The 13,585-nt window shown below is 39.8% G+C and overlaps 1 protein-coding gene across 1 annotated transcript in view; it reads right to left on the bottom strand.

The window, feature by feature from the left end:
- AGBL3 (AGBL carboxypeptidase 3) overlaps positions 1-13,585 on the bottom strand; it is a 68,998-nt gene that overhangs the window by 44,967 nt on the left and 10,446 nt on the right. Inside the window, exons 5-9 of the mRNA XM_073330928.1 lie at positions 10,141-10,248; positions 7,143-7,281; positions 5,643-6,425; positions 1,434-1,596; positions 496-622 (exon numbers count right to left, since the gene is read on the bottom strand). Coding sequence (XP_073187029.1) covers positions 496-622; positions 1,434-1,596; positions 5,643-6,425; positions 7,143-7,281; positions 10,141-10,248 — 1,320 coding nt within the window. The remainder of the gene's footprint in view (positions 1-495; positions 623-1,433; positions 1,597-5,642; positions 6,426-7,142; positions 7,282-10,140; positions 10,249-13,585) is intronic.

Genomic DNA, 13,585 nt, shown 5'->3' with positions numbered 1-13,585 from the left:
AGCGGCACCTACAGAAAATTCTAAATCCATGCTTTGACACTGTAGACAGTGTCCCCATTGTGAGTGTCTCAGAGGGGTGGAATTATATATGACATTACTTTAAACAAAACCAGTTTGGGACTAATAACATTTCTCCTCGCCTCTCACCAACTATCCTCAATAAGCAATCTCTCCACTCATTTGTACAATTGTTTCTGGCATATCTATTTCTAGCAATTTCATTTAATTTGGTAGGCAGGCCCACTAATTAATTATGTATTGGTTTCCAGTACATGTCTGTAATAACTGTGGCCTGAAAGTTAACGTATGCATACCCTGTGTTAAAATGCTCACTCTAACTTCATAGAATTTGTCATTTCTCTCTGTTAAATAGTATTCTTTGAGGATGATAGCTAAAACCATCACAGATCACTACTGCATCTGTAAAAACAAACAATCAAAACCAGATTTTGTTTGATGACCCCTACAATCTCCCTTGAATAAAAAAGGCCTTACCTAGTTTAGAGCCACAAAAAGTGGCTTCCAAAGTATAGCTGTTGCGGATGCCCATCTTCCACATCACTACTCGACCTGTCCCTTCTTTGCTTTTCTGTACTTTGAAATTGCAGTCTGGGAATGAAAACTTGAAAGGAGGATGTAGGGTCAGTTCCCTGTCTTTTAAGGAGCACCCTTTCCTACTAACGTAGAGATGAAGATACCAGTTTCTTCTTAACCTCACTAATGTGTAAAACTTTCAAGCCAAAATAGGAAAATAGTTAAAGGTTCAATCCATCCTTCTTTCACCCTGTAGTACATAGGTATTGCATCACACATGGTGCATGACAGTCTTTCGATATTTAGGTACAACAGAGTGGTGGGTGGAATGAGAATCTGCCTTTGATTATACCAGTTTGTTTTACTTTAACAAGGATTTGTAATCCTTACACGTGTAACATCTTTTAATACTGCTGTTCATACTATCCCCATTAGTAGAACTAGCATCAGACTACTGGGCCAGCCCCTCAAAGCCTCCAATTCTCTTTTTAACACTAAGATGGTGTGAGATGCATGTTTAGTAAAAGTCTGAATAGCTCTTCTGTCATGGGTGAACAAATCAATAATTTGGTATCCTGGGCCACATGGAGCTTTGGATCACCTCATCATTGTTTTCTGAAGAAAACAATTAGACTCAAATGCTACAGTAATAAATCTAGTGTGACGGTTTGTGTGTTGTGCTATTATTGAATTGCTGAATCCCTATTGATTTAGAGAACGGATCTGTTGTGTGTTTTAGCCAATCAGAAGTCTTTTTATCAATAAAAGCACAATCTTGTAATGCTTAGTATCTTTACTAAGTTTGTTTCCAACTGACTGACATTTTAGCAAATCAAATTGGCTTACACAGATTTAATTTAGTATAGTAAAGGACTATTTCAAGTTAGCGACTTGCTTACCTTATCTGGGCAGTTCTTGCTCATCATGAGAGGAAAGATGCGTTGGTGCAAGCATGGCACCTCCACTTGCTCCCCACCATCACAGCCATACATGAAGACATTCTCTTTTCTGCTATGACCATGAAGATCACAATACAGGAGAATGTCACGCTCCTCCATCACTCTGTAACAAGAGAAGAAACAATATTTTACTACAAATGCTTTTTTTTCTGCATCAGCCAGGGCTGATGGATTGCAGCAATCTTCATAGGAATAATTAAATACATAAACATATGCTTAGCTTTAAGTATACAAGTAATCCCATTGATTTCAACAGGATTACTCATGTGCTTAGAATTAAGCATCCACTTAGGTGCTTTGATGGATCAGTGCCAAATAGCTCAGCACCTTGCAAGATCAAACCCAAAAAGTGTGCCATGGCTTAGTAACAACAGGATTCAAGGCTGTGCATCAGAACTTTGTGTTCATTTTATTAAAACAGTTATAATGAATCAATCATTCTTCATGAGTCCAAAAAGCTGGGAGTCATTATTTTTAAAAATGTGGGTAACTGAACTCTATTCCTTTTTAGATCTCATTTCCTTGATCTTCCTTTCTTCAACAACTATTATCTGGGACTTCCCTTCCATCTCCACATTTCCCTTCCCAAATACATTCACACTGGTAAATTTCCCCTCTAGTCCTATCAACCCTTGGGACCAAGAATGATCTTCAGCCACTTCAGGTGTATATTAAAACAATTTGTAGTATTGCACCAGGATGCTACTTTTATGTCCCTTCTTGTACGCCACATCATACACAAGGCACAATCTTGAGACTTATAACACACTACTAATATATAGCACAGAACTGTGTAGCCAATAGCTCTTTGCCCATTCAGGGCAAAAGAAGTATCAGTTTCAAGAATCAGTTTTTTCCAATATTGCAAGTTTTGGAATATGTTGCATTTTGTCTATAATTTTTTAAAAGAAACTTTGCAAAACTGCACAAGAATTGGCACAAGAAATTGCAAGCCCATTAGCAAGAATTTTTAATGAATCTGTAAACTCAGGGGTTGTACCGTATGATTGGAGAATTGCTAACATAGTTCCTATTTTTAAGAAAGGGAAAAAAAGTGATCCGGGTAATTATAGGCCTGTTAGTTTGACATCTGTAGTATGCAAGGTCTTGGAAAAAATTTTGAAGGAGAAGGTAGTTAAGGACATTGAAGTCAATGGTAAATGGGACAAAATACAACATGGTTTTACAAAAGGTAGATCGTGCCAAACCAACCTGATCTCCTTCTTTGAGAGAGTAACAGATTTTTTAGATAAAGGAAACGCAGTGGATCTAATTTACTTAGATTTTAGTAAGGCATTTGATACTGTGCCACATGGGGAATTATTAGTTAAATTGGATAAGATGGGCATCAATAGGAAAATTGAAAGGTGGATAGGGAATTGGTTAAAGGGGAGACTACAACGGGTCCTACTGAAAGGTGAACTGTCAAGTTGGAGGGAGGTTACCAGTGGAGTTCCTCAAGGATCAGTTTTGGGACCAATCTTATTTAATCTTTTTATTACTGACCTGAGAACAAAAAGTGGGAGTGTGCTAATAAAGTTTGCAGATGATACAAAGCTGGGAGGTATTGCTAATTTAGAGAAGGACAGGGATACCCTACAGGAGGATCTGGATGACCTTGTAAACTGGAGTAATAGGAATAGGATGAAATTTAAAAGTGAGAAGTGTAAGGTCATGCATTTAGGGATTAATAACAAGAATTTTAGTTATAAGCTAGGGACGCATCAACTAGAAGTAACGGAGGAGGAAAAGGACCTTGGAGTATTGGTTGATCATAGGATGACTATGAGCTGCCAATGTGATATGGCTGTGAAAAAAGCTAATGTCGTCTTGGGATGCATCAGGAGAGGTATTTCCAGTAGGGATAAGGAGGTTTTAGTACCGTTATATAAGGCACTGGTGAGACCTCACCTGGAATACTGTGTGCAGTTCTGGTCTCCCATGTTTAAGAAGGATGAATTCAAACTGGAACAGGTACAGAGAAGGGCTACTAGGATGATCCGAGGAATGGAAAACTTGTCTTATGAAAGGAGACTCAGGGAGCTTGGCTTGTTTAGCCTAACTAAAAGAAGGTTGAGGGGAGATATGATTGCTCTCTATAAATATATCAGAGGGATAAATACCAGAGAGGGAGAGGAATTATTTAAACTCAGTACCAATGTGGACACAAGAACAAATGGATATAAACTGGCCACTAGGAAATTTAGATTAGAAATTAGACGAAGGTTTCTAACCATCAGAGGAGTGAAGTTTTGGAATAGCCTTCCGAGGGAAGTAGTGGGGGCAAAAGATCTATCTTGCTTTAAGATTAAACTCGATAAGTTTATGGAGGAGATGGTATGATGGGATAACATGGTTTTGGTAATTAAATATTCATGGTAAATAGGCCCAATGGCCGGTGATGGGTTTTTAGATGGGGTAAGATCCAAGTTACCCGGGAAAGAATTTTCTGTAGTATCTGGCTGATGAATCTTGCCCATATGCTCAGGGTTTAGCTGATCGCCATATTTGGGGTCGGGAAGGAATTTTCCTCCAGGGCAGATTGGAAGGCCCTGGAGGTTTTTCGCCTTCCTCTGTAGCATGGGGCACGGGTCACTTGCTGGAGGATTCTCTGCTCCTTGAGGTCTTCAAACTACAATTTGAGGACTTCAATAGCACAGATATAGGTGTGAGGTCTTTTTTAGGAGTGGTGGGTGAAATTCTGTGGCCTGCATTGTGCAGGAGGTCAGACTAGATGATCATAATGGTCCCTTCTGGCCTAAATATCTATGAATCTATGAATCTATGAAGTTTTGAAAAAAAAAAAGGGGGGGGGATTTAACACATCCCCCAAAAAAACAGTTCCAGTAGGATTTCATGCAGGTGATGTGATATTAGCAGAATCATTCATGCTGGGCCATCACTCTGAATGGGAGTTGGCAATTCATGATGGATCAAGAAAGAAAGGGAAAAAAAGGATTACCCGTTTTTAGGTGATAATGTGCTAAATGTGAGTCTAGATATTTGGGGCATTTCAGCACATTTTTCTAAATGTTTTTATTTTTATATTTTGCTATACCAGTTGCCTTTAAACTGTAAAACTGATGCAGGGTGAATAGAGTGTTTTTCTGCTACACAACTTTGCAAAAGACTAGTCTGTACCCATCTATCATAAAAACTTTTGTCCTCTCTCAAATCTATACAAGTTGTCTCCTATGGGAGAACATTCAATTTTGTTCTCTAGCAGGCTCCAAAGTCCTTCCCCAGAGTCATCAGAAACTCTTGAAAGGGTCAGTATTAGATAGGCCAGAATGGAAATAAGTAAAAGCCAGTGTTTGAATTTGAACTTCTTTGAATATTTTTCTAATGGAAAGGTGGTAAGTTAGACAGAAGGATTCTTGTTTGAAGAATGGAGAGGCACAAAGGGAAAGTGCTTATGATTAAACATGTACCTGAGAATCAACACATACTGTAAATGACATTGTAGGTTAAATATTAGCTTTATCAGCACTGACAGACTCCTTTCAAAGCTAAAGCCATTAGACGAACCCAGTTACATAAGCCAAACCTGAATGGTGACTCTGGGTATGAAGTTATATGTATAACCAGATGACTAGATGTATGCACTGCATAAGGAAGTGAAGCATTAGAAACCAAACACACTTATACTCAAATATACAGTAAATTTGATAGGACTAGTAGTCAAATACAAGGTTGGGATCCACTCTGGACTTGGCTCACTTTAGGGCACTGTCCTGCACCAATGAAGCTGTCAGATATTTTGCCACTGAATACAATGGGAGCAGAATTAGGGCCTTCATCTGTAAATATTGATGGGGAGTAGTGAGGAATAGGGCTATGAAAAAAAATCACTTTCTGTTCTGGGGCTGATGGTTCCCTGAAAAATTCTCCTTTGCTACCCAAGGTATCTTTTTCATTCCCTGTATTAAAGCTATATTACAGGGTGCTGTGCAACAGAAAACATTGCAAACTACAATAAAAACTCAAGCTTCTTAGAATTTAAACAAATAATACAAACTGAATGGGTTAAATATGAGATGAGAGACAATAAATATGAGGCAAATATAGTGCAAACATTGGTTATATTAAATAACACACACTACAAATAGAAAGTTTTTTTGGGTCTGAAGAGAGGAGAGATGATGTTACCTTCTGATCATGTTCCGGGTGTACCAAACAGAAGGAAAAGATTCCTTCAGGTCTGATGTGTAATTACGATTTAAGTCCTGACCTGCTAAGGAGCAGCGATAATTTCCCACAATCACACCATCTGGGTTCAACATTGGTACTACTTTGAAGATAAAAGTGTCACGGAGCAACTGAGCATTGCCTGAGTTGCCCAGAATGTAATCCAGAAAGCCTTTCATTATCCAGGAGCTGTTTGTTTCGCCTGGGTGTACCCTCGCAGTCAAAATCACAGCTGCCTTACGCTTTGCCTCCTTGCCACTTTCTGAGGGACTGGTGATGGTTAAAACATACACTATATTTCTTGCTAGTGAATGGCACAAGATGCGGATCTTACAAAACTTGGACCTTACTGGATCTCTAGAGATGGCTGCCAGGTAGTCCTGCAGGTTGGAATAGGTGTAAGGATAGCAATGGGCAAAGTAGCAAGTGTCTCGGTCATGTGGGAACTGGAATGTCCAAGTGAGTGAGAAATACTGATGCCCATCTTGGCCAAGGTTGTTTTTGTAATACTTGATTTCATCTCCTGTCCTTTGCCAGCCAACTTGGTGTATCTTCGCATCCACTTCTGAGTACAACAGTGGACGCATACCATGGTTGTACAGGCTGGTGGGCTTGGTGAAATTGACAATGGTGAAACGATAAGGCATTCCTGCGTGAGTGTTGGTTACTCGGAAGTAGTACCACTGGGTGTGTCTAGTTGTGTAGAGGTCAGTGCGCAGTGTCAGCTGGTATTCGAATTCACTACTGGTGTACAGAAAGAAGACAAGCATTTTTAATGCTGGTTACCACAGAAATACATTACAGACTCAAATCATGCTGGGGACTGTGGGACGGAGAAGGAATTTCTCCAACATCATGAAAAAGCACTGTACAATTAGCCACACTGGAAGTGTGGGGGGATTTCCACTTTCGTATAAACAATCAAAGCATAGGCTGCTGCTAGGGTCAGTATGTCAGACTAGATGGAATGCGTCAGTAATATAAACCTCACATTCCTTTAGTGCTTACGTAAAATAATTAAAATGTGTGACCAAACCAAGGCTCGTTAAAAAAAAATCTTGTGCAAAAAATTCACTAAACTAAATAAAAAAATATTGTCATCTGTGTAAAAAAAAAAGTGTGAATGTGTGTGTATGAACTTATGCAGGTAGGGTGAAATTTATAGCTGTGCTGAGAGCCTACATCACCATTTTGAAGCTTCACTGGTAACACCAGTTGTACATAGTTCTTGCCCAGACTCTTTGTACAGAAGTGAATTGCACCTATAGATAATATTTAATGCCATGGAACGGTTATGAGATTGTTCCATTTGAAGTCCACATGAAAATATTCTTAGGGCTTATTCTGTTAGTGTAATTCTGGGTGCAGGCCCCAACGACACTCAGGGTACTTACAAAGGCGCATTTGACTTCAGCTGGTGCCTACACTACCTCAACAAAGAGGAAAAGATCATAAACCTACACCTTGACCACCTTTTGCAGATTCCCACTCTCAAAACGTGCTTCAAAGATCAAAGTGTTGTCCCAGTCTTGAGCGATGACCTGCTTCGAGGGGTAGCTACCCCCTACTCGAGAATACACAAAACAGGATTCCTCGTTAGCTAGTGAAAGGAGCAGAACATACATATTATTCACAGTTGTGAATAATTTTCAGCAATGCTTAAAACCTTTTACAGAAATTACACACTTGATTTTTAGGGCATATCTAGTGTAAATTTTAAAAGGAGTTGTGAAAAGCTTTAGCCACTCCTTCCGAATGCCTTTCAATCCACCACATGGCTAAAACATCACCATTATGCTTTGAAAATTTATTTGTTTACTATTTTTCCTATTACTATAAAGCTCCCTTTTTACTTATAAATAGTCTCTGTATTAAATTTATCTTGTTTACAAGTGACAAGCTAATGCATTAACCCACCAGTTCCCAAAATGTGGCCAGAGAGAACTTACTGTTCACATAGTTTTAATTTGCCTCCTTTATTGTAGCTGCTAAATCAGATTAAAAGAAACTATTTTTTTTCCATTATTACTTTCTGTGTATGCAATTGCTGTAGTTGACACAGGGATGTTATACAATCATAAACTAGAAAGGAGATTGCCTGTGCTATCATGACTTGAAGGGGTGACGTCCATGAGACAATTTCTCCATTAAGGTATGATCCATGGTATAACAACATTTTAACCCCCTGCATCAACCCATCTCCCTATCTATACTTCGGTTCCCCTCCTAAAACCTACTGTGCACTGTTTCTGGCAAAAGAATAGTTACCATATCCAGCCAAGAGATGACTGGGTGTATTTCAATCCTAAAATTCTGATTCAGCAAAGCACTTAAGCATGTGCTTAATGCTCATTGACCTTAATGTAAAGCATATGCTGAAGTGTTCAGAACTGGAGCCTAAATTAAGTGATTCCTATACAATATAAAGCACCTTGAGATTTCTCTTGATGGAAAGCTCTATACACACTGAAAGTTTTATAAAACCTGCCTCCTACTTCTATTATGGTTACTAGGAGCTATGCACAAAAATCCATTAATCATTATAAAGACCTTACATTTAAATAGGGCCTGTCATCCCAATGCACATTACAGCCATAGATTGATATACAAAATATACAAAGAATATCACTTCATTCACTGCTCAAACACTGCTCTGTCCAGACTGAAATGCGGCAACCATTTAACAGCACACAGAACACTAGGTGAGTGAGGCAGGAAATGATAAATACAATTTCCAAACTGGAGGTGGAATTTTATTAAGCAGAATGTAATTATTCAAGTGGGTATTTGGCCAGGACAGCAGGATTAAAACCCCATCTCTTGTGAAAAGTGCCCTGGGTCTTTAACACTTTCTATGATTCTATGATTACCTTAATCCCCAAGAAACACACACTCTTTATAACATGGTTTGTATGCAGCAATAAAGATTTCAGGGGTTAGTGATTACAACTGGTTGAGATCTTGGTTTCACATAACATCCAAAAGAAGGTGTTTTCAGCAACAGAGCTCCCCTAACACTATTGTGGTTCAGAAGAGAATCAGAAAACAGAGTACCACCAAATGAATCAAAAGTACCACTGCCAGTTAAGACAAAATCTTAACCTTTGTTATTAACAACTTTAAAAGTGCAGTTCAAGCAGTTTCTGAACATCAGTGGGAATTAGCCTGAAACTAGTTTGTTAATCTCTCTCTAGTGATGTTTTCATAATATTTGAGCAAAGAGAGTATGAACGTTCAAAAATGATTTTCTTCCATAATTGCAGGGATAAAACTGGAGATACATGTTGGCAGCAGACTCTTAGTATCTTGTTTGCAAATTATCACTTTATACTATGACCTTGTCAACTCTCTTAAGTTAAACAGAATCAGGTTGGGGGACTACTTATCCCCTTAGAGATCTGTAGTTAAGTAGTCCCCCAACCTGATTCTGTTTAACTTAAGAGAGTTGACAAGGTCATAGTATAAAGTGATAAGTTGCAAACAAGATACTAAGAGTCTCCTGCCAACATGTATCTCCAGTTTTATCCCTGCAATTATGGAAGAAAATCATTTTTGAACGTTCATACTCTCTTTGCTCAAATATTATGAAAACATCACTAGAGAGAGATTAATTAACAAACTAGTTTCAGGCTAATTCCCACTGACGTTCAGAAACTGCTTGAACTGCACTTTTAAAGTTGTTAATAACATAGGTTAAGATTTTGTCTTGGTTATTTTTAGTAAGTCACAGACGGGTTGCGGGCAATAAGCAAAAATACACAGCAGCCCTGACCTGTCCCTGACTTTTACAAATAATATGGTGGGAGAGAAAGGGCCAGGGGGGAAGGAATGACACTGGATCTAAATGGAGAAGACTGATAGCATCAGCCCCACTGCCACGAGGGGGCACTGCCCTGGCTCCAGACCCTGCCACAGCTGCAGGACGGGGGCACACAGCAGCAGCTCTGGCTACAGAAGCAGGGGACAGTGGAGGGGGGGTGGGGCGGGGGAGGGGATGCACAGGCCCAGCTTCAGCTTCAACTCGGCTGAAGCTGCGGGTTGGAAGAGCACAGCCACAGATCCTGCAGCAGCTCCGAGGAGGGTGCAAAGCCCCTGCTCCAGCCAAAGCCATGGGTCCAGGATGCACAGCCCTGGCTCTGCCTCCACTGCTGACAGCTGAAGCCAAAGTCATGGAAGTCCGGTAAAGTTACAGAATCTGTGACTTCCCTGACCTCGGTGACTAAATTGTACCCTTATTAATAACATAAGCAGAATCCAAGGATGGGGAGAGAGCTCTAATTTATGTCTATATCTTCAGATATAGAAGCTTATCCAAAACTCATTAAAATCATGGGAAAGACTACTACTGACTTAAATTGGCTATGAATCAGGCCCCCCAAAAATAAAAGAAACCCAGTCAATCAAAATGGGTGCCAAAATTACATGCACCTTGTAATAACATTTCACAATGTGCTCCCACCTTCATCTGCTAAATAAACCACTGTGTCCTCTCTGGGATATTGGAACAGTGGCTCAAGCTCCAGGCCCGTTGGGTGGTACAGTGGCTCAGGCTCACAGGGAATCCAGTCTGAAAAAGAAGAGACAGAGAGAGAGCTAAACTACAAAGGGTGTCCATCACAAATGAAGGCTCTGAAAGCTGCTCCTTGATTCTTCTCCCTGCTTGTCAGGCAGCAACTTCAAAATGGTTTGTGGTAGGAATAAGTGAATCATGCCTTTTGGAAGATCAGAATTTTTCTTAGGTTTATACAAGGGTTTTATAAGCTCATACTTTACCTTGATAATTTGCCTTTAAAAACATCATCTGAGTGGATGTCATGTTTTGGGGTACAATTCAGAGCAGTAAGAAGTTGTATCACTGCCTAACCTGTAACCGGGGGTGCCTTAAATGCTCTACTACTCTGGCTCAGAGCCCAGACACCAACAGGCAGCAGATAAGAATACAGTTCCGTGTGTGCATGTGCTGGGCAGCTCTGGTTTAGCACTTTGACCCCAGCAGCCTGCCTACAATACAACACCCCCACCCTTGTCTCCACCAGCCTTGGTTACTATTTACAGGGTGATACCAATACACTCCCTGTCCCGAATTTCCCCCAAACCATCTGCCCTGTAGTGTCCAGTCTTCTCCTGGAACTCAGAGAAGTAATAAGTTTCTTTGCGCCTTTAAAGAGACAAAAGCACCAGTTATTACTTAAAGTGGAGTTAATAATTATTCAATTCAAACCCAGCACTAGATTGGTTTAGATTATAAATAAAACAAGCGTATTAACCAAAAGAGAGGTTTTAAGTGAGTTCAAGTTCAAGAGCTGAAGACAAAATGGTTACAAGCAAATAAAAGTAAAATATGCTTCATAGTGGCTAAGGGCTTTCTACACTTGAAATGCTACGGCAGAACAGCTGCAGTGCTGAAGCTACAAGACTGTAGCATTTCAGTGTAGACGCTACCTATGCCAATGGGAGCGGTTCTCCCATTGACATAGATAATCCACCTCCCTGAGAGGTGTAAACTAGGTTGATGGAAGAATTCTTCCATTGATCTAGTGCTGTCTACACCACGGATTAGGTTGTCTTAACTACTTCACTCAGGAGTGTGGATTTTTCAGAAATATAGCTGGGTCAAGCTACCTTTTTAGTGTTGACCGGTACCAAGACTTAACTCAACAAGCTACAGCCTTGGTTCAAGGTAGATTTCTTACCAATCTCCTTCTTTCCAGCCATGGCTGGTTTTTTCTCAGTTAGAACCTTTCACCAAAGTACAAATGCTGGTTTCCCTTGTCTTCCTATGTGAAAGATCTTTGGCTAAGCAGGTTTCTCACATATATTCAGTTCCCACAGATTTCACTTGGTTTCATCTTTCTCATCTTGCAAGAACTCTGGCCCCTTCTGTCTATCCAGTGATGGATGCCAATATGGCTTTTTTTCTCTCCTTATATCTTCCCAGACTCACTGTTTTGTCTCCAGATTCAGGATAACCTCATGCTGTTCTTCCTTCCTGTGGGCTTCCCATCCCCCTGCTGACTGGTATGTAAATGGGGCTTCCATTGTTTTTGGTCACATCTTGCTTAATTTCATTAGAGACAGGTAGATACAGTAAAACCTGCCAAGAGCGACCACTCATGGGAGTTAGCAAAAGTGATCACTTGTAAGAGGTGGTCTCTTTTCAAAGGTTTGCACACGAGAGAGTGGTGGTGTTCCGTGGCCTCTGCAGGTAATCGCTCGTGACAGGAGGTCTTTTTTCAGAGATGGTCTTTAAAGTAGGTTTTACTGTAGCTGCCTTCCCTCCTGTCTAGGAGAAAATCTGTTTCTCCTTTTGTTGGGTCACAGACTTTAAAGCATAATATCAGTGAGTATTCATAATTCCTCACATAGAGTTAACACATACATTTTACAATTATATGAATCACCAATGTGTTATTGGTTATCATAATAGACCTTACTTGATACACTTTTATAATACAGCAATATCACATACAATCAGCTGATTCAATTACTTATCACTTGATGTTCAGACCCCTGCAAGAGGCTCTCTTGCCTACTCATTAGATTGATGGCTTTGTTTACCTTCTATGTAAATGTACCTTCATTGTCTGTGCCAGATGACCAGGCAGCTCAGACAAACAAATACACATTTGTTTGCCCAAGGCAGACTGTGCTTATGCATTGCTTGCCAAACTCATTTTAAGAACTTAATTCTAGCACATATTCATAACTCTTTGTACACACCTTGTACATACATCACACAAGAATATGCATGATCAGTGAATTATTTGTTTTCCAATGATATCTTACATGTCCCCTTTTGGATACAGAGTCTGACAAGAGTGTTAGGTGTAGTGAGTATGTCAGGTCTGACAAGAGTTGCTGACAAAAAGAGTGAACCACAAATGGGCATCTGTGTCAAAGTGGGTTACTTTAAAAAAAGATGAGTGTATAGGGAAAGAGGAGAAAGAAACATAGGTGATGAAGCTCTACTGGCCATAGTGGCTGTTTGACCAAAACCAACAGATAAGTGACTATCTTAACTCAAAGGACAAGGGTGTTGCAGAAAGAAAAATGGAAATCCACATGGTTCAGTGATGCATACAGCTTGTTAAAGGTATGGATAAATTTATACATGATGACTGTTTGCTAGGATTATTTAACTTGTAAAGAAAAGTCAGCAAGACTGGAGTATTCAAACTATGAAGGACACATCGAAAGTATAGCTGTCCTTCCTTTTTACCCTACCCTAGGATAAAAGAACAGAGTAGTCAATTGATTAAATTAAAGGGCAATAAATTTGGACCACAGTTTTAGTACCTATGAATAATTCTCATTCACAATTCGAAATAAAAACGAGTATTGGATGGGAGGGTGTATTATTCTCTGGTAAAACTGATTTTCTACATTCCTGTACTACTCCTGATAATGCTAGTGACTGGAAGTCTATCAATTGATATATGTCACTGTTGTTAACACTCTGGATCTATGCTTATGACATGACTAGAACTCTCAGCCCATAAAACAGTTTGTAAGGCTGTGGCTAGAGGCTCCAGTTACAGCTATCTGCACATTCACATGAAGGGTGTCAAAACAAGCCCCACAGAATCAGACGTACAACTTCCATTATTGATAATGGGAGACTGCACAACTCATTCTCTTTGTTAAAACTGCCCACTCAATATAAGAAAGTGCTGTATCAAACGAATGATCATGCCTCCTCCATCATACCATGGGCCAGGCATATAGGTACAGAGGTGTTCATCTGTACATTTTAAATTTTAAGAAGTGTTTATATATTTGAAATATTACGTCCTCACCTCTTCTTCGGTCAAGGACAAAGGCAAGAACTGGAGTTGTATGAAAAGAGATGTCACATATCTATAATATGGGCTGCAGATTTTTCCTCCCCTAAGGAAGGGGGAGCA

The sequence above is a fragment of the Lepidochelys kempii genome, chromosome 1 (assembly GCF_965140265.1).
Source record: "Lepidochelys kempii isolate rLepKem1 chromosome 1, rLepKem1.hap2, whole genome shotgun sequence".
Taxonomy (NCBI): Eukaryota; Metazoa; Chordata; order Testudines; family Cheloniidae; genus Lepidochelys; species Lepidochelys kempii.
This window is presented reverse-complemented; position numbering and strand designations above follow the sequence as displayed.